General features: G+C 37.5%; 6 protein-coding genes and 1 pseudogene across 7 annotated transcripts; 3 read left to right on the top strand and 4 right to left on the bottom strand.

The window, feature by feature from the left end:
- LOC104748219 lies at nucleotides 5,357-6,391 on the top strand (annotated as a pseudogene).
- LOC104745910 (putative pentatricopeptide repeat-containing protein At3g15930) lies at nucleotides 5,975-8,991 on the bottom strand. Of its 2 annotated transcripts, XM_010467285.2 has the most exons (2): nucleotides 8,699-8,991; nucleotides 5,975-8,613 (listed from the first exon to the last, which is right to left on the bottom strand). In XM_010467285.2, exon 2 carries the CDS (start codon nucleotides 8,603-8,605, stop codon nucleotides 6,866-6,868), a length of 1,740 nt encoding a protein of 579 aa, XP_010465587.1. In that variant the 5' UTR covers nucleotides 8,606-8,613; nucleotides 8,699-8,991; the 3' UTR covers nucleotides 5,975-6,865. The 2 variants fall into 2 exon arrangements, with proteins under 2 accessions (XP_010465587.1, XP_019092580.1); XM_019237035.1 differs by having other exon boundaries at nucleotides 5,975-8,991.
- On the top strand, nucleotides 10,634-14,213 carry LOC104745908. The gene is made up of 10 exons (XM_010467283.2): nucleotides 10,634-11,116; nucleotides 11,249-11,359; nucleotides 11,463-11,561; nucleotides 11,705-11,791; nucleotides 11,865-11,973; nucleotides 12,101-12,777; nucleotides 12,876-13,040; nucleotides 13,123-13,365; nucleotides 13,467-13,685; nucleotides 13,771-14,213. The coding sequence occupies exons 1-10, from the start codon at nucleotides 10,847-10,849 to the stop codon at nucleotides 14,032-14,034; spliced, it is 2,244 nt and encodes a 747-aa protein (XP_010465585.1). The 5' UTR covers nucleotides 10,634-10,846; the 3' UTR covers nucleotides 14,035-14,213.
- On the bottom strand, nucleotides 14,485-15,502 carry LOC104748218. The gene is made up of 2 exons (XM_010469893.1): nucleotides 15,067-15,502; nucleotides 14,485-14,975 (listed from the first exon to the last, which is right to left on the bottom strand). Exons 1-2 carry the CDS (start codon nucleotides 15,500-15,502, stop codon nucleotides 14,485-14,487), a joined length of 927 nt encoding a protein of 308 aa, XP_010468195.1.
- Nucleotides 15,864-15,996, bottom strand: LOC109129249. The gene is given in 2 exon segments (XM_019237079.1): nucleotides 15,864-15,900; nucleotides 15,902-15,996. Coding segments are annotated over 2 exon segments (132 nt in total).
- LOC104745906 lies at nucleotides 19,067-19,845 on the top strand. Its single transcript, XM_010467280.2, has 2 exons — nucleotides 19,067-19,397; nucleotides 19,553-19,845. Exons 1-2 carry the CDS (start codon nucleotides 19,170-19,172, stop codon nucleotides 19,745-19,747), a joined length of 423 nt encoding a protein of 140 aa, XP_010465582.1. The 5' UTR covers nucleotides 19,067-19,169; the 3' UTR covers nucleotides 19,748-19,845.
- On the bottom strand, nucleotides 19,822-21,917 carry LOC104745907 (PTI1-like tyrosine-protein kinase At3g15890). Its single transcript, XM_010467281.2, has 4 exons — nucleotides 21,671-21,917; nucleotides 21,141-21,288; nucleotides 20,780-21,042; nucleotides 19,822-20,696 (listed from the first exon to the last, which is right to left on the bottom strand). The coding sequence occupies exons 1-4, from the start codon at nucleotides 21,709-21,711 to the stop codon at nucleotides 20,096-20,098; spliced, it is 1,053 nt and encodes a 350-aa protein (XP_010465583.1). The 5' UTR covers nucleotides 21,712-21,917; the 3' UTR covers nucleotides 19,822-20,095.

The raw sequence follows: 23,383 nt of genomic DNA, 5'->3' as shown, positions 1-23,383 counted from the left end.
GTGGTTCATGCATGTAATAAACAATTGCTTTAGTTTGACTAGTTAACACTTCCATTCGCTCTTTCTTCACATAACACAAAAGCACGTTACGTACGTATTCTTGTTTTTTTTTTAAATGAATGTAAAATTTTATTCATCAAAAAAACCATTGCTTTACAACAAGTGTAACAGAGCTAAGGATTAAAAGAGTCACTTATGAGAGATTACATTATGAGCCAAGGATTAAAAGAGTCACTTATGAGAGATTACATTATAAGCTGTTTGCAAACCAGAGTGTAAGAATGTCTTTATACTTCCGGTTTCCCGAGTTCAAGAGGAGAAGGAGCCTGTTTCTGATAGTCTTGTCGATCTGTTTCACTAGCCGAGTTGCAGGGCTTGGTGGTTCACCATGTTTTCGATTGTTTCTCTCTCGCCAGATTGTATGAACTGTAGCCTGAAGTGTGTATCGTAGAAAAAGCAAGGGAGTCTGCGCCAGAGTAGAAGCTGATATGAGATCAATAATTTCTTCCCAGTCTGATGTAGCGTGTGTTCCAAGGAAACCTGAGGATAACTTAGACCAAATCTGCTGAGAGTATGGACACTGGAAGAAGAGATGATTCCTAGTTTCCAGTGGGTCGTTGCATAGAGGGCATGATGAATCCACAGCCGGATTCCACTTCAACATTCGATCGCCGGTTGATAGTCTATTGAGCATATAGAGCCATGTGATGAAAGCGAACTTTAGGGTAGCCTGTGAGAACCAGACCCCCTTCGCCCATGCACATTCCTCTTTTGTTGAACGCAGCTGATGCCAAGTATCAGAAGTCGAGAACCATGGCTTGAACCCTGTTCTCCATTTCCAAAGGTGCACATCCTCGATATGCGGTTTCATTTTTGCTCTAACCAGAGCAATTTCTGCTTCAACAAGGTTCATAGTATCTACTCTGCGTCGTCTGCTTCGGTGCGTTAATATAACTGATTCCACTGTCGCATCCGATGTTATTCCGAGATCAATACAACCCCTGTGTCCCAGCAGATCATGAAGTGTTCCTAAAGAAGACCACTGATCGTGCCAGAATGATGTGGATCGACCATTCTGAATGTCTTTACGGTGGAAAGCTTTTGCGAGTCCGCGAAGCTTAAGCAACTTTCGCCACATCCAGGAGCCCTGCGATGGGGATGCTGCAATGTCCCAAAAAGAGTCGTGGCGACTAAGGTAAGTGTGTACCCATTGCCCCAAAGTGAGTTTTGTGATAGTAATCGCCAGATAAGCTTCAAACCGCACACAAGGTTTGTCTCTTTGAGAGACCAAAGACCAAGTCCACCCTCGCTTTTGGGGAAATAAATATCGGACCATGCAACCTTTGCCTGATGAGAGTTGAGGTCCGGACCACTCTTGAGGAAAGCAGAACAGAGTTTCTCAATCTCTGTTATGCATTTCCCCGGGAGTCGAAAAGCAGAAGACCAAAAATTGGTTATACTCAGAAGAACCGATTTTATTAGTTGCAATCTTCCTCCGTATGATAAGAACCTTCCTGTCCATGCACTTATCCGATTTCGTATTTTGTCAAGCAACAGAGCGTAGTCATGACTCGTCATTGCCTTAGTCAGAAGTGGCAAACCCAAATAACGGACCGGTAAAGCACCAACTGCAAAAGGGAAAGATTCTTGGATGGCCTCTTGTGTGGTTTGGGGAATCCCCGCCATGTAGAGGGTTGATTTCTCAATGCTAATCTTCAAACCAAATAGTTTGCAAAGTCGTCAAAGACTGTAATCACACCTTCAATTGATCTACTAGTTCCCTCCACAAAAACCAGTAGATCATCTGCGAAGCATAAGTGGGTGAGAAGAAGATTATGACAGCGAGGGTGATAGCCAAACCTGTCTTCCGCCGCTGCTTTGTTGATCAAATGTGAAAGAACGTTCATACAGATCACAAACAGGTACGGGGAGAGTGAACATCCCTGCCTAAGTCCACGAGCACTACCAAAGAAGCCTGCCAGTTCTCCATTGACTTGGACCGAGAAAGTAGCCAAGGAGATACAGATTCGAATCCAGTTGATAAATTGATCAGGAAAGTGTAAAGCGTGGAGCATATTGAGGAGAAAAGGCCACTGTACGGAGTCAAAAGCTTTAGATATATCGATCTTCATAGCACAGCGGGGAGAGATGTCATCTTTGTGATAGTCCTTAACCAGTTCAGAGGCTAAGAGGATGTTTTCCATGAGTAGGCGATCCTATACAAAGGCAGACTGAGTTGGAAGGATTAGCTCTGGAAGTAGACCTTTGAGACGATTCGCAAGAATCTTTGAAATCACTTTGTAGACGACATTGCAAAAAGATATAGGCCTATAGTCCTTCATGATACTAGCCTCTTCTACTTTTGGTATCAATGCAAGTATAGTGGTATTTGCACCCTTCGGCAAGAAACCTGTGCGGGAGAAAGACTGCACTGCAACAGTGAAATCTTTACAAATGATCGACCAAGCGGACTTGTAGAACTCACCCGTGTATCCATCAGGACCCGGACTTTTATTTGAAGGCATCGAGAACAAGACATTGCGAATTTCCTCATCAGAGACATCCTTAACAAGCATAGCAATATGAGATTCAGTACAACGGAAGGGCAATAAAGCCTCCAAAGAGTCAACTGTGGCTCCTTCATAGTCACTCCGGATCTGTCCAAGAAAGTCAGAGAAAAATCGCGCAGCTTCCTGTTTGATGGCATCTTGAGTTGTTGCAATAGAACCATCAGCACAGTGAATCTCCCTGATGGAGTTGCATGCCTCACGAATCTTAGCAGCATTATGAAAAACCCGATTGTTTTGATCACCAACGTGAAGCCAATGCAGTTTATATCTTTGCTTTAAGAGATTTTCTTCCAAACCAGCAACATACTGCCAATGCTCAAAAGCCTCAGCCTCCTCTTGCACTGTAGTTTCAGTCGGATGTAATAACGTCTCTGTTTGCTTAGCACATAACTCCATGTGGGCTTCACGAGACCTTTTTACAAGATCTCCCAAGCGATCCTTGGTCAGATCCCTTATTCCCTGCTTCAGTCCCTTAAGTTTCTTCAGAAACCGGAACATGGCTGAAGTGGAATGAAATAAAGGCTCTGTAGTCTCCCAGTAAGCCGTCACTAGGGGAACGAAATCAGGGAGACTAGCGACTGAGTTAACAAATTTGAACGGCTTCTTAAGAGCCGGTGTGCCCATATCCAACTGCATGCGACGTCGAAGATGGTCAGAGCAGCCTCCTGACTCAAATACGCAGTATGCATGCGGGAACCGATGAAGCCAAATATCGTTTATGAGCACTCGATCTAGTTTCTTGCAAATGAGACCGTCGTCTCGCTTATTGCACCAAGTGTATAATGGGCCTTGAGATCCCATATCCACCAAACTACAGTGATTCACAACGCCCTGGAATTCCCTCATACCCGAGGAGGTAACAGGGGAAACCAAATGATCAGAGTGCTCCTCACCATCTAAAATTTCATTAAAATCTCCCATAAGTAACCATGGCTTATTCCGGAAGAGTGGAGAGTCATGATGACTCCGCATATCCTCCCATAAGCTCTTTCTCTCTTCTGCAGTGTTCCGTGCATAAATAAAGGAACAAAAAAACTCCTCTGTTTCACCAGCTAGTAAGACAGAGCATATGATGATTTGGTCACTCTTAAATACCGGAGACAACCGTACAGTAGGCCTCCAAAGCACCCCAGATGCGACCAAGGCGATGGTATTCGTAATTTGCCAAGAAAGACCAGTTTGGGAAAACTGAAGATGCAATATTGTCTGCCTTCTTTTCCTTGACTCGCGTCTCCAATAAGCAACCAAATAGCATTTCAGGATTACTTGTCCAGTCCTTAACCACAGAATGTTTAATTGTTTTGTTGAATCCACGAACATTCCATGAGAAACTCATCATTTAAGAGCATCGGGTGGAAGACTTCTTCGAAGCAACCGAAGCTGTGACAGCCTTAGATGCTAGGATTGAAGTTTCCGTGGTGTCCCTCTGCCTCCTCTGAGAAATTCGAGCAGAAGGGAGGCGTCCCCCCCGCTCTGCTTCCAGAGCAACAGATTGATCCGTAGGTTGAGAAGAACCTGCTTGCTCTTGAATGTTAGTCTTTTCTGATTCAACAGGGGGCTCCTCCACGGTGTCCTCAACCTCCTCCGTTTCAGTAATCTCCCCCTCCTCCTCATCCTCCTCCATACTGAGAACCGCAAATTTTGACGCAGAGATTATAGCAACCTCAGCATCAGAAGCAGGAAGTTTAGTCGGGCTACGACCAGTCTTCGATGGTGAAACAGTAGACCACTTTCCCGAATCCTCAACCTGGTTCTTTTCAGCCAAGTTCACCTCATCAGTGGGTGCCTGAGAGATGAGTCCTGCTGAAAGTTCTCCTGTGGTAGATTTGCCCGCGCTCGTGCTCTGCTCTTGCGTTGACTGATCCGGTAGTGTACATTCTGCAGATTTTTTACATCTAGCTGCCAGGTGACCCCATTTCTCACAAACAGAGCATTTCGGTGGCAACCACGGGTAATGGAAATCAACACTAAAGTCAGTACCCTTATTTGAGAAATTTATGCACTTAGGTAAGTCCTTCGAGAGATCAGCATGGACAAAAACCTTTGCAACTTCAAAATTTGAACAAGCAAGTGTTTTCTGGTGCAACCGCATTGGTGCTCCCACCGCACTAGTAATAAAACTAAGCCCTTCCCAGGAATACAGATGCATCGGAACCTTCTTTAACCAAACCCAAAGGGGGATGGATTTTGTCTCTGGTTGAGCTTTTTCAGAATCCGGAGACCACTTCAAAACCACCATCGGTACTTCAGCAATGTTCCACATACCACGTTTCAAAATGCACGATCGAATCAATGGATCAGAGACACGAAAACGCATAGTTGTAGCATTCACTTCAAAAACATCAATCGCTTGATACGCCGAACTTTGTTTCCAGATCTTATTTAGAATAACGTGAACCTTACCAATATGAGGAGCAGTATCCAAAAACTTACCAACAAGAAAATCTTTCCCAGAGCGGCGTGACATTACTGAGCACCTCATCCGGAATCTCAACAGAGGTCTTACCCTCCGATAAAGTAATTAACCTCAAAAGTTTTCAGAACACACTTGTTTTTAACCATCGAAACCCACGACTCCTTCACTGGAGGACTAGACGTCCCCGACAAACCTTCCGAACCCTCCACCATAACCTCCGGAGCAGCCTAACGGCGCCGGCAATACAGCCTTTGCGAGCACGTAAACCAAAAACCCTAATCGCCTATTTTTCGCACCCCTTAGCAAAACGCACCGTTTCCTGTCGGATTACACCTACGTACGTACTCTTCTTCATTCTTAAAGAAAAATAATGACGATAAGTTCAAGAACCCAATTTCTTCCCCTTTCTCTCCCGTTCATCGACTTCTCTGCTCCAAACCTCAAACTGGAAGCTCCCGAGTGAGACTCAGTGAGATCTCAAGTCCGAAAAGCCCTAGAAGAATAAGGATGTTTCGATGGAGCTTCAAAAGAGCTAAGGAAGGCACTGTTGGACGCCTCGGAGGAAGTCTTTGATTTGCCTTCGGAGACTAAACTGCGTGCAAAGTCAGAGAAACGTAACAAAGGATACGCCGGTCAGATTCCAACTATGCCTTTATAGACATGGGCTTTGACGGTGTAGATAATCCTCTTGTTGTCGATGACTTGACTCGCAAGCTCTGGCCTCAAGGCAACACCACCTTCAGGTTACGTTTAGTTCATGTCAAACAAACTTTTAATTATTACGGTAATTAACATTTATTCACATGAAATATAATTTGGTTTTATCCGTTTAGTTATTGTTCAAACAGAGGTGTCGATTCTAATTAAAATAGTAAAATATGCTAATTAATGCAATATATATATTTCAGCAAGAATGTTCAGTCCTTTGCGGCAAAGCTATTACAATTAGATGTGACTGTGAGGAAAATGATCATGGAGAGTTTTGGGTCCGAGAAATACGTGGAGGCGCATCTTAATTTATCGAAGAACCACTTTCATTTATTTAAATACAAAGGAATTGACAATAACACTGAAGAAGATCAGCTAGGACTTGACTCTCATATCGATAGACAATTCCTCACCATACTTTGCCAGAACGATGTAGTGAATGGCTTGGAGATCAAAACCAAAGACGGTGAAGAGTGGATCAAAGCTAAGCCATCTCAAGACTCTTCTTTCCTCGTTATAGCCGGAGCTTGTCTTCATGTAAAATCAAGTGCCAGACCCCACTCAGCTACAGAACTTTGTGTGGATCATATGAACCATGTTGGGGATGTTCTGAATGTCTTGATAAGCAAGTATGGTGATCTTCAGGTGCAAACTTGAATAGGCTTGGCTTTGAGTTCCAGAAGCCTTTTGGTTATTGGTCAGACATCTCAGGCTCCTGTCGAGGATCAGAACTTGGCTCAGACCCGGTCTGAACTTGCAGTGCTACAGGTGATGCTCAGTTTGTACATGTGAGGTCAAGCACATTACAAAATATTGCCACTTCGCGAAATCAGATTATGTTTTCTATGGGGTTAGTCTGCAAGGTGCTTACTTGACTGTGTTCTTCCAGTTCTCTGTTCCTGGCTGTCCCGACAGTCAGATAAATCTATTAGTGGCACTGTTAGGCTTCCCATACTGGATCCAGGCTCTAACCGAAGGTTGTGTTGAGTACATTTGTGAACAATTAACTGAACCATGTGTCGTCTCTTATCCACTGCATAAGCAACAACTTCTACTCTGACAGTTCTGTTCACATCTCAGGGTTCTATATAATCCTGAAGAACAGTGTATCTCTGGCTTCAGAAGCAATGACCTCAAAAAGCCAAAGCTAAATTCTTTATGAAAAATGATCTTACCCAGCCTCGAACAATGATTCGGAAGTATCAGGCAAGTATGCTGCAAATGTCGACTCTTGGGTTAATTCTTCTAGTTTCAAGTAAATCTCTTCAGATTGAAGATGTGACTTGTCTCCAGCAACAAATTCGTGAGCAAACCCGTTTACGTCGATTAAACTGAAGCCTGGTGTCTTCTTAACTGTGATGTCTATCATCTTTCTTCTAACTTCTCCCAAATCCTCCCATCTTTCGCAACCTGCATATATATTGCATAGTAAAGCGTAAACAGCCCCATTATCAGGTTCCAACTCAAGAATTTTCTTAGCTGCCAATTCAGCCATTGGTTCATCATTATGAAGTCTACAAGCACCAAGTAGAGCTCCCCACACAATCGAGTTTGGATTCATTGGCATGTTCCTTATTATCACATATGCTTCCTTGACTAGCCCAGCTCGACCAATTAGGTCAACCATACATCCATAATGTGCTAAACTCGGCTCAATATTATGGTCGCTTCTCATCTTGGCGAAAATTTTTCTTGCTTGGTCTACCATACCACTATGGTTACAAGCAGAGAGGACGCCAAGGTAAGTAATAGCATCTGGTTGTATTGACATTTCTTGCATTTGTAAGAAAACTTCAATGGCCTCTTGACCTTGTCCATTGTTGGCAAGACCAACAACCATGGCTGTCCATGTGAATTTGTCTCTCTGATCCATGTCACTGAAAACATTCTGAGCTTTCTCAGAACACCCACATTTGAAATACATATCGATCAAAGCATTCCCTACAACAACATCGTTCTTGATCTTGTTTTTGTCTATGTACGTCTTCACCCATTCACCAATCTCCAAGGAACCTAGATGAGCACAAGCTGTGAGAACACTAACCATGGTAAACTCATCGGGTATCATACCTGCACATTGCATCTCGCGGAACATTTCCAGAGATTCATTGAAGCAATCAGCTCGTAGGTAACCATCAATCATAATAGTCCACGAGACTCTGTCTCTCACTGGCATCTGATCAAAATATGTTCTAGCTAACTCTAGATTCCCTGACTCAACAAACCCTTTCACAATAGATGTCCAAGAAATCACATCCCTAGTCTTCATACTCCTGAAAATCCTTACCGCTGTATCCATTTCCCCGCAAGCAGCACATGCATTAACAAGAGCATTCTCCAATTTCAAACTAGGTTCCTTCATACATTCACTAACATACCCATGAACCCTTTTACAGAGATCCTTATCTTTTACCTTGGAACAAGCCGAGAGAACAAGAAGTAAGGTAACAGAAGTTGGAAAAACAAAGTTCCTCTCCATCTCAGCAAAAAGTTCCATGCTTTCTTCGTATTGCCTCATCCTATTATACCCAGAGATCATCAAGTTCCAAGAAAAGACATCCTCTTTGCATCTCCTGTCGAAAACCCCACGAGCCATATCCATTAGTCCACAAAAAGAGTACATTTGAACAAGACCATTCTGCACATAAAGGTTATTGGAACCTAATCCAAATTTCGCAACATGGCAATGCAGCTTCTTACCACAAGCCAACGCTCCATCTCGCTTAAGACTGTTCAACAAGAAAGGAAACGTGTGGCTATCCGGAGTCACACCTTCCTTCAACATATTCAAATACAATCTAACTCCTTGCCCACCACAATCCTCTACCCTTGACCATCCCTTGATCATATTGTTCCACACAACCACGTCTGGTTCAGGTATTTTCACAAACAGCTTACAGGCGTAACTCATGTGGCCACCTAGACGAGTACACCAGAAGAGTAAGAGCTTCTTTTGCACGGTTGGGTTTGGTGATAGACCTCTCGTAATGGTTTGGGAATGTACCTGCTTGAAGTGGTCTGTCGTTTTGCAAGATCCAAGGATAGAGATGAAACGAGAGTAAATCATTGGATATAGATTCTGTGTTCGTTTAAAAATTGGAGAGTTAAGTGGATTTCATTTGGCAGAATCCATTGCCGGGGAAAAAAAAGAAAAAAAAAAGAAAGAGCTCAGACGGCACTTGCTATCGTCACGGATGATCAGGACGACAGCGACGGACAGAGCCGCCGCTTTAATTGATTTATCTTCACCGCTCTTTTAGTCGATCGAACTCTGGTCGGAGAACATAATATTAGTAAACCAACCACTCCACCAGAACGACTTTTGTATGTACTCCCAATAATTAAATTATATAACCGAAAGTTATGAAATATTCAGTTGTTAGTTTCAAATAAATAGTTTCCTTTTTTTTCAAATAAATAGTTTCCTAAAAAATACTTTTATAATTAAATAATTGGTCTGTAAAATTTGGATTTTGATATTATTAATTCAATGATGTCCATAGGCATAAAAATATTTTATTTGAAATACATAATGATTATATCCGATTTCAAAATTTCAGTAACTTGGGGACAATTTTTTTTTGTTTGAAAATTAAATCGTAAATAATCTAATTATTATATTATCTAATCTAGAAAAAAAATTATTAAATACTAACTACAATTCAATCTTGTTATTGTATGGTGAGTTACTACAATATAGGAAATCAACGTCAATATCATGAAAACCTTTAAGTTGCAATATTCACAATTATTTAAAATTTAATTAATCATGCTTAGCAAGTTATCCGATACAATAATACAAATGATAAAGGTTGAGCCTCAAGCAACAGATTAATATTAAGTATTAACACATGTGGAGATGCAGTTTTTGGAATAAAAGTTTAAGTAATCCTCCTATACAATATATTTTGATATGATATTAATAGAGAGAATATAACAAAGCAACAGATTAATATTGTACCATTCTTGTTCATATTATTTAAGTAATCAAATTATATATTATTAAAGAATACTCATAGGTTTTTACACTTTTTGCAAAAAAAAAAAAATCATCAATTAACATAAGTCTTAAAACCATTTAATTTTTTATATAAATACATCAATTAACATTAGTCTTAAAAGCATTAACCAGTTTGCAGTTTAGTGGTACTAATAGAATACTTTTTTTTTATTTAGAGAAAATGGTTCTTTTATCCTACAAGCAATTGCCACTGAGTTATTTAATTACAGATCTAGATGAGAATGATATTGATGCTCCGGTAGCTTTAACGATGCTAAAGAAAAGTAGGTAATGATTTTATCGAGTTGTTTATCTTTGCAAGTTTATTTTATTTGTTTAGATCAGTTCAGTTTTTAGATTTGGTGGGAATAATGTGAAGGAAGAATTTTGATGAATATTAGAATATTTATTATTTAATATTAAATTTTAATATATATTGTTTAAGTTTGATTTTAAATAAATTTGGTTTTAAATTATAATTTTGGATTAAATGATTTAAGTCTTGATGAATATTAGAATATCTGTTAATTACCATATATATAGCTAATGATAGAAATTAGAAATATTAGCATATTGATAAATGACCATATATAAAAATAATAATATAATTAACGAAGATACAAATTATTAACTTAGGTTATATATTTTAATTTTGACAGATTTGTAAAGATAGCAAAAAAAAAAAATGTATTTCAAAAATGTTAAGATATCTAATTTATAAGTTATATCCAAAGATCTCTCTACAAGTTTAACTAATTATATAGAACATTTTAAAAATATACCAAACAAAATCAACATCCAGATTGATTTATTATGCAAAAACCAAAGCGGCAGAAGATAGGGTAAATCACCTCTCGTATTAGTGAATAGTGAAAATAATGGAAAGAGAAAAAAAAAAAAATTTATTTCATCTTGTGTGTCATCCATCCATCGTAATCATATGATCCGTCCAGGTTTATTTCATCTGGACTTCTGGAGGTTCGAACTCGAGTGGCGTAGCCCAGGTTTGTCAACCCAGTCAACCACACGACGAGAACAATCGTTTATACCAAAACGCTCCGTTTTTAAGACTCGGTTGCTGTAAGAAGAAAGAGAGATCGGTCGAGAAAGAGAGAAGAAGAATCAAAGAGAGAGAGAGAGAGAGTAATACTAATGAATCTTTACGCTCACGATCTTTCTCTTCTCGATTTCAATTACGACGTCTCCGGTCCCTTCGCCGAGCAGCTCTCTCGCCGCCACTTCCTCTCGCCTGGCCCTTTCTTCCAAGGAGACGACGACGATTATCGCCGTAATACCATTCACGACGGAGCTAATGGACGACGAGAAGCTGATACCGATTCTATGGTATCTCCGCCGCATCGCCACGACGGGATGTCTCCGTTACCTCTGGGGATGGATTGGAGTGCTCCTCCTCGTCTTTGGGTAAAATTCATTTTCTCTGCTTCAATGTTCATGACTTCATCGTAGATTAAGTGATACGGTTTACTCTTGTACGTAGAACAGAGTAGGCTTTGGATTCCTTTTCTAATTGTATAGTTTTCCCTCTCCTCCTAGGAAGGACGGGACACGGTTTGGCCACACCATCCTCAAACTGGTTGGAGTTACTGTGTCACTATCCCTTCTTGGATTGGCTTTCCTAAATCAAGCGTTTCAGAACCCGCCGTGGTGTGTGTATTACACATAGCTGATTCTTTTGTTATAGTCATTCTAGCTAATTTATACATTTCATGGTCTTTAATTAAGCTTTTTTACTTCTGTCCTTTATCAGTTTTATAGAGTGCAAGTGGGGATACAATCTCCTGAGGGAATCACTTCTGTTAGGCGTATACTTAGAAGATTCAATGATTTCTTGGAACTATATTCGTCAGTGAGTACTTTCTTTACTCAATACCCTTTTCTTTAGTTCTCTGGCTTTACGTATTTCATTTGTTTATTTATGTAACTACGAACAACTATGAGTTGCTTTGGATATGATACTCAGACATTGCAATTGGGCTTTGGTGTTTTCAGATTAAAAAGGAGTTTGTGAAGAAAAGATTACCCCAGGCACCACCAAAGAAGATTCTGAGGGTAAAAAACCAGACTCTTTTGGAAGAGGTAGATATCGATTCTCTCAACTCTTAAGATTGGTAACAGCAAAATAATTCTCAAAATGTTTAGTCAATTGCAGAGGAGGTGCTCTCTGGAAGATTGGATGAATAGACTTTTGTCAGATATTGATATATCCAGAAGCGCTCTGATCGCAACATTCCTTGAGCTTGAAGCTGCTGTCAGGTCTTGTATGTGCTCTTCTTTTCCTTTTGTTTTTTCTCTTGTTTGTACAACGTGTGAAGAATTTGATTATGTAATGTTGTCTGAAAACCTATGTAGTATGTATTAATATGCTTCCTACTCTTCACTCTTCAGATTTTAGTGATGAATGTCAAGAAACTGAAGTTACCTCTGGGGACATCCCGTCACTTCTTCCTGCTACCAGCTCTGATGTTCCTGGTAGTTCATCAGTTATCGTGGATCATGGCAATGATTCTGCTGATGAGACATCTGATGCCTCAACGATGAAGCATGACAAAGCTAGTCTCAAAAATCTTGTCTCGAGGAATTCAACTTCTGAAGATGATGTGACTGATTGGCATGAATTAATCACAGGATACGGACTTCTTGATAAAAGTTCGTTCCGGGAAAATATCGAATGTCTTTCTAGTACTAATGGAGCTTCAGAAACTGGTACTGTAACTGGAGGAGGCATTTCTAGTCGAGTTGGAATTCAGAGGTTGGATGGAAGTGACAGAAAGTTTCAAGAAAAGACCATTGAAAGCATTGTACCTCCTGGGGAACCTGATTTAGTTAACCAAGGCTCTATCGATACTCAGGATGAAGTTCATGGAAACATGTATAGTGCGGTTGGTGTAAATACTGAGACTCAGAAGAATCCGGCTATTGTCTTTCACTCTGAGGAGAGACATAAGTTAAAGAGGGTTATTGATATGTTAAAGCAGAGACTTGAAACAGCAAAAGCTGACACGGAAGATCTTATCTCCAGGCTGAATCAGGAGCTGGCTGTTCGACAATTTTTATCAACAAAGGTATGCACAACTATCACATGTTTTTTTTACTCCTCTTTGTCTTTTAATCTTTGAATGGATGAAGAATTTGCTTTGCCTGTTCGGGCTTGGTCTTGTAGGTTAAAGATTTAGAGGTTGAACTTGAAACAACTCGAGAGAGCTGCAAGCAAGGCATGGAGAGAACAGTTCTAGATGAAACGGAAAGGTTTACTCAAATTCAGTGGGATATGGAGGAACTCCGCAAGCAATGCATGGATATGGAATCATTTTTGAACTCTATAAAGGTTTGTGTTTCTCTCAGTTTCTTTTAATGTAACTTCCATTTGCATTCGATTATAGATATCTTTCTTTATACTTGGCTTATAGGACGAGAAAGCACATACTGAGACTGCAAATCAGTCACTTGTTCAAGAAAATCAGATGCTGCTGCAGCAGATCACTGATCTAAGAGAAGAATTTGAGAATTTTCACATAGAACACGAAGAGCTGGAAGTGAAATCGAAAGCAGAGCTGAAAGTACTCGTCAAAGAGGTCAAGTCTCTCCGAACCACTCAATCAGAATTGAGACAAGAGCTTAGCCGCACAATGAAAGAAAAACTGGAGATGGAGGTAAAAATGCTCTTTGCAGGAGATTTATTCAAGTAAAATCTTCTTCTAACAATTGGAACATCTGGCGGTTTTAACGCTTAAATCTTGTGCAATGTGTTCAGAGAATTGTTCAACGGGAGAAGGATAGAGAAGAAACTGCAAAAACCGCAGACAAGAAGTTGCTGCATGAGTATGATGTTCTACAAAATCGGCTTCAAGAGTGCAGTGTCAAGTTCCACATTGAGGAGGAGAGTAAGTTAATAATGGACTCATCATCTCCATCTGAAGCCATCGAGCTACTAGCAACATCTGATAACCGAATAGGTCTTCTAATTGCTGAGGTTTGTTTAACCAAATGCTTCTTTTTTTTTATACTGAGTTTATGCCTGTTTGAGACACAAAAAGTTAATGTTCTCTCGAAAACAGACCCAGCTTCTCTCAGAGGAAGTGGAAAAGCTGAGGCTTACATCGGGAGGGCATCGTGGAACAGACGATGTGGTAAGGAAGATGCTGACGGAGGTGCTGATTGATAATGCCAGATTAAGGAAGCAGGTTAACTCTGTTGTTCGTTGCTCTTTGTCCGCACGTGAACTCTCAGTTAGAGAAGCCGGAATAGAAGAGGAAGTAGAAGAGCAAGAAGGAAGTATTGATCTAGCAAGAAGTGTTATGAGCAAGATCCTTGAGAAATGATTTTGTCAGGTTTTTCTTGAAACTATGCTGACATATATTGTTATATTTTGTCAGGTTTTTCTTGAGTACACATGGTTTCATATTGTTATAACATATATTGTAATAAACTTATGAATTCCTCCTATTTGTTATACACTTTATCTTTGTATATGTAAAATTTGTAGTAGAAATTTTTGTTCCTCGAGTTTACCAAACAAATAAGCTTCTTTCTTGTAGAGCAGTGCTAAGATGATTCTCTCGTGTTATCTCGGTTAAATGCTATGATCCTTTATAGTCACGAAATCGTTTTGCATCCGTTCAAATTATGCTTAATCAATTGCTCTGAAATATATCTTGACATTTCGTCTAAGGACTGGTTTTATCTTACAAATGTGTTGTAAGGAGTATTGTATTAAGCAGGCTAAAAAGAAAACAACATTCGTATAGAGTATCATGCTAAAAAGTTTGACGTTATATTCTTCTTCTTCCTCTCTTACGACGTGGCAGCAGCACACCCTCATGTTCCAAGACCAATGATGGATCTAAGTGAAGAACCATTGGTATCACCATGTCATATCCTAATTCGTATCGGCCAAATATAGTACGCATGCCTCTTTTGATGTCTTTTGTCACTAACCGCAGCCTTTTTGTTGCGACATCAAGAGAAACGATACGTTCAGGTAAATACAGGTAAACGAGAAGAGGATTGGTTGGATGGCAAAGTAAAGGATGTGGAAAAATGATCCGCTCTCTAGTTTCTGGAGGCTGCTCTCTTATGAAAATTGACATGACGAAAGACATATCATGTTGCTTAGTTGTCTTTAGATTATATTCCCGCATATAGTCTTGTATCCAGGGAATACCAGAAACCATGTCTCTGAAATAGACAGAGTCGTGCTCTTGTTTCCACAGGGACTGTTTGTAATCCACGAGTGTCCAAATAGAAACATGGTGATGATCATCTAGAAAACACAAAGAGAGAAAATAATTAAGAATCATCAATAGTTGCTAGCTAGATTTATAATTTCAATGTTATAGGTTTTAGTAACTCACGTGGAAAGGGATAACAAACGAGCTGAATGATGCGTAGATGGCCCATGGAGACGGTTAATGTCTCTGAAACGACCGCATCATCACCATAAGAAGCATGGCGCATCTCTTGGCAACGATGGATGATGATGCATTGTTGCTTATATTTAGGGTTATAAGCTACAATAGGTCCGTCGTGGGCTAACCAATGTAGAGCTTTGTTAAAGTTCAAGGCCTGGCAATTCGTCGGCCACCATCCGGACTGTGACCAAGGCGGATGCTCGATAGTATAGGAGTTCCATTTTCCGCGATTAGAATCCAAGACTTGAAGATTAAGCGTAGAAGGTGTAGGCGCTAATAGTATGACAACATAGTACCTGCCCGTCGAGCCATTCCCTGTTAACCCGATAGGAAATACTGAGCAGAACATGTGAGTTTCAGGAAGACGGGTCCATTGCATTGTCACAGGATTCACAATGTAGTATTGTGATCGTTGCTTACGACGTGATTTATGATATTTCATGCATAGCAAGACGTCTTTGTAGGAGGCTAGAACACAAACAGGAGAATGATTAAACTCAATATAGTTGTTTAAATTGAATCCTTTCCAACCGTCTAAGCAGGTGTCGTTTGTAGCACAGGTCTTGTGTGTTGTGTGTTGGGTGTTGTGTGTTGGGTGTTGTGTGTTGGGTGTTGTGTGTTGAGTATCAAAGCGAAGGTCTTGTTATAATGAAAAGAAGAAGATAGCACAGAATTCCACCTCTTGCTCACGCTTTTGCAAAAAATGACGTCTCTAGGGTTACGTAGCCTTGAGAAAATCTCTAGCAACAGTAAGCTCTCAGGTGAATCATCGATGAAGCTTGTTTCACAAGGATCACAATCGTTTAGTTTTCCTTTGACTTGTCTCCTTTGTATGCATCTCAAAGCTCTCTTTCTTTCTCTCAACGATGTCATCTTTAATTAATTAATTTAGTTTAGTAGTTTCTGAAAAACTTTGCATGCCATGGCGTATGTGATATATTATATTATATGAAAAAAGTTTTAAACCCCAAATCCTTCTGAGCTTATGATTTGTAATCTTCAAGTGATAGACGAGAATATATACAAGAGAGGAGGTGGAGCCTCTAGATTAAGCCATAAGGCCCATAACAATACATTCATAATTTCGAGATATGACATATTCTAGAGTATCATATTAAATCTCTTAAGATTAGTCTTAAATATTTGAATTAGATTCTAATCTTAAAGTATTTTCCATTTCTTTTTTTTTCTTTTTTTTTGTCTGGTTAACATATTTTCCTTTTTCATTTTGTTAAGTTTACAATTTTTTTTTTTTCATGTTCTTAGCTTACTATTTTTTTCATTCAGAAAATACATTTTTAAAAAAAAAATGTTATAAGGACAGAGTTGAAGAAACAATCTCCAATTTTTTTATATATATATAAACCAATAAGGGATGTTGATTTAACAGATTTAATTTTATTTGTAGAATTGCTATAAAGGTAGGTTATTGAATTTGAAAGGCATTTTGCAATCTTGCATCTTAAAATATTATTATTCACCCAATTGTCCCTAAATTTGTTACTTGTTCTTTATTAAAACGACATCATATGACCGAACGACATCGTTACACGATTTATCATTACGCGATATCGTTCCGAAGTTTCTAGATCATTCGAGAGAGAGAGAACGAAGAAAAAGAAAGAAACAAACGACTCAACTCAGATTCTACCCAAATCCAAATCGGGAAAACAGAAAAAAAAAAAAAAAAAAAAAAAANATCGGAATAACAAGAGTTTGATACGATTGAAGAAGATTCTTCAATTCTGGTTCACCGAGCCAAGAGCCAATCCATAAGAAACATGAGCATCGATCGTTGCGTGAAGAACTTGAGCTCGGTGACGCCGATTCCTTCTCCAATTGCTTTTGGTGGTGTTGATATCTGGTGGAGTGATTTGTTGACCTTAGCCTTCCGTGAGGATTATTAAGATTTTTTTAAAAATAGATTCCCTTAAATATAGGGAAACTAGTTTTGGGTGGTTTATTTGAAAAAAAAAATTAACATGAGTATGTTTTATTTTTGACTTTTAAATTTTTTATTTATTAATTTTAAAATGAATAGCAAAATCTGAAAAAAAAAATCAAAAACCAAAATCCAAAATCTAAAATCTAAACTAAAAACCATCTAAAAACTAATAACCATGCATGACCTAGATTTGTCCAAGTTCCTTATAGATAATCTAGAAACTTCAATATCTAAACGATGTCGTTTAAAACATTGTCGCTTTATCAAAAGGTGTTGTGTCATCAAAATTAAACAATAAAGTATTAATTTAAAAACCATCTAAAAACTAATAACCATTCATGACCTAGATCAACCTAGATTTGTCCAAGTTCCTTATAGATAATCTAGAAACTTCAATATCTAAACGATGTCGCTTTGTCGCTTTATCAAACGGTGTTGTGTCATCAAAATTAAACAATACAATATTAATTGCCTTTTAAAAATTTTATATTGTTGTGGAACAAAGTAACAAAGTAGCATTATTTTTTTCGAAAAACTACAATTCTACTAATTTTTTCTTCATTTTTTTTCTACCGAGAAGTTTGTATTATAGTAAAACCTCTATAAATTAATACTCTATAAATTAATAAATTTTGTTGGTCCCAAATCGGATCAGTGTAAAAATTAACAAAATTCGATAAGATAATAAGATAATAATTTTTTTGAAATCTCCATGTAAAATATGGTCCCAATAATATCATAAATTAATAATCATGTAAATTTATATATATATATATATATACTGATATAATAATTGTAATGTTATATTTTCAAACAATAATAATATCTCTAAAATATTTTATAACATATCATAAAAATAGTTAAATTTTAAAGTTTTTAGTTTTTAGAAATGCATCATTTGTAATTTGATAATTTGACAGATTATTAAAATAGGAGAACAAATATTATTATTCATAAATTTGAATTTATGTATATCATGTGTATAAGTCAATTTGTTTATAGTATTTGTAATTATTTTCAATAATGTTTTCTAAATATTATAAGTTCAATTCCTAAACCATAAAATTTACAACATCGGAAAGTTTAATTTTATTTTGCAAAAATTATCTCAATTCATAATTTTAAAAATTTTAAACAATTAAAAATATTTTTATAAATTAATAATTATTAATTTACACTATAAAATAATTATTATTAATTTATAGATAAATTAATATCACTATAAATTAATAAAATGTCTTGATCCAAACATTATTAATTTATAGAGGTTGTAGTTTGAAGGAACCGAGAGAAAAAACTAAGATAGAAACAAGGTAACAAAAACTTGTGAACTAACAACAAATATTACTAGAAAAGAAAAAGGAAGGAAACAAATTTAAAGATTAGAAGAATCTAATGAAAATATTTAAGACTACTAATTAATTTTTTAAGTGATAGACGAGAATAGTAGTCTTAAATATTTTCATTTGACCAGAGGCGCTGGGTGAGGAACATCTTTTCATATTATGCATATTGATCCTTCTAGGTGGACTAGAGGGACTCCTAGGACTCATCATTGCTCTACACTCGGTTCATATTTGGTCTGTGGGATACATATTTGCCGAGATGATCAGGCAAAGGCCATTAGTTCCTGGAGACGCTGAGGTCGATCAAATCTACATAGACCTTGTCAGGGTTAGTCGGTAACTTCAATGATCCAACTTTCTTGTGTATATTAACAAGTGGAAAGAACTTGTCTGCAATGATATCTCAAGGAATTCTTGGAACATTCTCAACGTGAAATCTAAATAGCATTATGGATCATGAGAGCTCCTATACTTTTTTGTCCAAATCCCAATTTAAATTGTGTATAAAAAATCTTGTACAAATACGCTCGAAATCTCTCTATTTCGTATTGAAAGTGAATGAAAACGCAAACGTGGAATGTGGGAGAGCGTTTGCGTTTAAGACGCGATTATAAAGTTTCAAGAACCGACGCAAAACGTGAGATGTGTTTTTTTTTTATTAGGTAGGCGTCGTGTCTCTCTTATCCTCTGTTCACGCCATTCACAAGACTGTGTGTGAGACCACTTTAAAACGACTGATTTAGAGAGAGAGAGAGATGTCAGCTTCAGTCTTCGTCCCCGGTATGGCGATTGGAGTTCCGACGCTTCTTCGTTCGAGCTCTGTTCACCGGAGCTTAGAACCCACGAAGAAGAAGACCATGAATAGTATCAAATTCGCGACCATTTCTCGAAATCCTTCAACCGGTTCAGGGACAAAACGGTCATTTCGCGTTACGGCTTCCGATGACCGGTCGGAACAAGCGGATAACGGTCAAGGGGTTCAGGTCAGTTCTATTGGAGCTTTATTTGTTTTGTATGGGAGGGCTCAAAGAATTGTCAAAATTATAAATTAGCCCCTATGTTTTGGATTTGATCGAAAACGTCATTCAAGTTTTGGACTCAAATAATTTAAATTTACATATAAGTCCTCTGTCTACAGGAGGACTTAAACTATTTGTTGAAGCTCGGAGTTGGTTCAGTGGCAGGCGCAGCTATAATCAAATACGGATGTGTCTTGTTCCCTCAGATCACAAGACCTAATCTCACTCAAGCCCTCTTCATTATCATTGCTCCTGTTGTAATCTCTGTTATCCTTTTGATTCTGTCATCTTCTTCCTCCAAGAAACAGAACTGATTGTGATTAATGTGTAAATCTATTTCAGCTCATTGTGAAAAAAGATAACTGTTAGTGGTGAGAAAGTTTCAGTATAATCCAAACTAAAAGATTCAATCTTTGAAGAACACCAAAAGTATCACAATTTTCCTTTTTATGTGCCCAATACCACACCTTACAAACTCCAATATCAGTGATCAAATCAATGGTATGAACCAAGAAACACACCAAAATAATAAGCAAGACCTCTGGATAATGATCCAGTGATGCAGAAAAACTAGCAAATATGAACAGAAGCTTGTGAAAGAATAATCCGAGCAAATGAATATCTGTGCCTAGCCATTCCTATTGTTGTTGATGATCCTTCTTTTATGAGGTGACATCTGAGCTTTCCTCTGCAGCCTGCTCGCTATCGTTTTCGTTGCTGCTAAATGGATTCTTGAAGAGAGGATTGTCTTCAAGTTCAGACATTTTCTCCTTTGATTCATTCATAAGCATCTCCACCACTTGAGACATTGTTGGTCTTTTCTCTGGCTCTGTCTGAGCACACATAAGCCCCACCAATACTACTTTCTTCAGCTTCTCTTCCACATGTTCCTCACTCAGCCTCTGGTCAACGATTTCTACAAACTTTCTTTCGTAGACAAGTGGTAAAACCCACTCGGTTATACCCCGCGTTGTTGTTGCGTTCAGCCTTTCAAGAGGTCTCTTGCCACTAACAAGTACTAGCAAAAGGATGCCGAAACTGTACACATCGCTTGCTTCTGATTCTTTTCCTGATGCAACACATTCTGGTGAGATATACCCATTACTACTTTTGGCTTTGGTAGCTCCATCTCCAGTATCATCTGGCATCAACTTACCATATCCAAAATCTGTAACTCGAGCTTCGAATTCAGAATCTAACAACACATTGCTAGCTCTCACATCTCCATGGATTATCTGTGGGGTTGCGTTGTGGTGTAGGTACCTGAGCAAAAGACAGAAAGTGTCACTCAGAAACTTATTGACATATCAACCTTAACATAACTTGTTCTAGATTTTGAGACTTACGCAATGGCCTGAGCAGAGCTTATAGCAATCTTCATCCGCTTGGTCCAATCTAGAAGACATTCAGCTGAATGCTGACCATGAAGATGTGAAACCAAGCTTAAATTCGGCATGTACTCATATACAAGAAGACGTTCTTGTCCTTCAGCACAGTAGCCACGAACACTCAACAGATTCTTATGACGAATACGAGCAAGAATCTCAACTTCCACAGCAAAATCAATCTCCTCTCTGTTACTCCATGCCTTCAATCTCTTGACAGCAATCTGCAAGAATGACACAAAATTATCAACATCACAAGACCAAAGTTTTTAACAAGAAGCAAGTCCTTAGATAAAAAGAAGAGAAAAAAATGTTTAGTTACTTGTGATCCATCCCAAAGCTGACCCCAATACACACTACCAAATCGACCTTCACCGAGTTTGTTATCGTAATTGAAACTGTTAGTGGCCGCATGAAGTTCCTTCAATGAAAATATCCTCCAAGATGGCTCTGTCTTTTCCTTCTTCTTCCTGTGTGATTGTGACATCAAACACCAAACTTAGTATCCTCAAAAACCCTTTTTTAAAGATCATTCATCAATTCATTTAGAACCAAACAAACAAAACTACCAAATGCAGAACAGTTGAATCAATCATATCAGCTTTGAAATGAATAAAACTACCCTAATAAAACGCTCAAGATCAATCAGGTCATATATATAGTGATGAAGATAAAGAAAAAGGAACAAACTTTACATTCAAAATAAGCTCCAAAAAAAATTCAAACATCCAAAATCGATATTGGAATCATAAACCCTAATCAGCATAAATCGATATAACCAATAAAGACATCAACCCAAGAAAGAGAAAAAAAATCAGATATTTCGAGTCAATGAATCAAAGATTACAATACCCATCAAATCCTTTTCCACAACAGCTATTAAAAAGTTGCATCTTTGAACAAACCCAAACAGAAATAATTAAGCAGCTGGCTCTGTGTTTAGATTCTTCGCCGTACGGAGAAACAAAAAAAGTAACGCTTTTTTTTTTTGCCTGGAGAAGGTAACAGCAAAATAGAACAAGTCTGAGTAGCTCTATTTTCGTGTCGATGTGAGATTGATGAACAGAGAGAGAGAGAGAGAAATAGTAATAGACTTATTAATTTTGGTCTTTTTTAGTATTTTGCACGCTTTCACTCTTTTTTCCTCGCAGAATATAATAAGCAAAAAATAATGCAGATACGAAATATCATTAAAAAATAATAAATTTTAAACCAAATTAAGAGAATTAATTTCTTCTTTTAATGATAAAACAAGAATTAACATTTTGAAATCTGTTGTGAAAAGGTATAGGCACTACACTAAATTAACATTTTGAACGTTGAAAAAGTGTATATTATAAGTTCTTATTACTTCTTTTTATAAAAAAATGGTCGAGTGTATTTTGATATAATTGAAGTTGTTGTTTGTCATTGTTGAGGGTCGGCTGATGATGTGTGATGACAACTCATACAGACAATTTTTTATTCGATGTTTCAAATATCAAACAAACGAAACAGAAGAATTGTCCAAAACAAAAGAAAGACTTCAAAGATTCGACGATCGTTTTTTAATATTAAAGAATAAAGATAAAAATCTGCCTAGCTCTCTGGTTACAGAAATTTGAATTAAAGTGATATAAATAACATAATGTTTAGTAATAAATTGGTAAAATAATCAGCGATCAGAAAAAATGGAATGTTTGTACTCAAATTAAAAATTCTATTTTGAGGTGAGTGATTGCTTCACTCTAACATGGGCTTAAGGGATCCTTTGCTAAATTAATTGCAATGATGGATAGTTTTGTAGTTGTCATTGACTCATTGTCAAAGTGATTTGTTTAAGGGAAGTCATGATAATTGGGACGAGATTTGAAGCCTTAATCTTAATTGGGCCAGTCTTATTTCCAACAAGCTAGACTTGATCTCAATTGGGCCAGTCTATTTCATGTGTAATAATAATTGTACTTTCTTCTTGTAATGTAATTTACTAATTTTGTTAATTTGGTGTGGCTGATAATATTAACACGTTTTACACAATTATCCTTAAAAAAAAAAAGAGTAGCTTTTTAATCTATTTATGGAATTGCATTCAAAACCGTCTTAGGTCGGGAATAAAATTCCACTTTTCTTGTGGGGATTATTACTAAAACAAAAATAGAAGAATACAATTCACCAAAAAAAAAAAAAAAAAAANAAAAAATAGAAGAATACACGTTTTTACATTCATGTATTTTGTTACCTACCACATATGGTTTATATTTTCTATAAAGTAAATAATCCAAAAACCCTTTGGCCTTGAATGTTTTGTAGATTTTGAGAGAGATTTTGGTTTTTGTTTTTCAAAATCTCATTTTTATACCAATCAAGATTTTAAAATTTTGGTTTTCCTAAAATTTAGGGAAACTATTTTGTTATAGTCTTCCATTCACGATTCTAGATTTTCAATTGTTCTATAATTTAGGAAATCTAGTTTTTGATTCTTTACGTTAATTTTTCTCAAAAACCAAAAACCTTTTTTTTGAGATTTTTCATTTAAAAAACTAATACCAAAATCTAAAACTAAAATCTAAAATCTAAAAACTAAAA

This window comes from Camelina sativa, chromosome 15 (assembly GCF_000633955.1).
Source record: "Camelina sativa cultivar DH55 chromosome 15, Cs, whole genome shotgun sequence".
NCBI classification, from domain to species: Eukaryota; Viridiplantae; Streptophyta; class Magnoliopsida; order Brassicales; family Brassicaceae; genus Camelina; species Camelina sativa.
The sequence above is the reverse complement of the archived record's forward strand: the minus strand, read 5'-3'. Positions and strand labels throughout refer to the sequence as shown.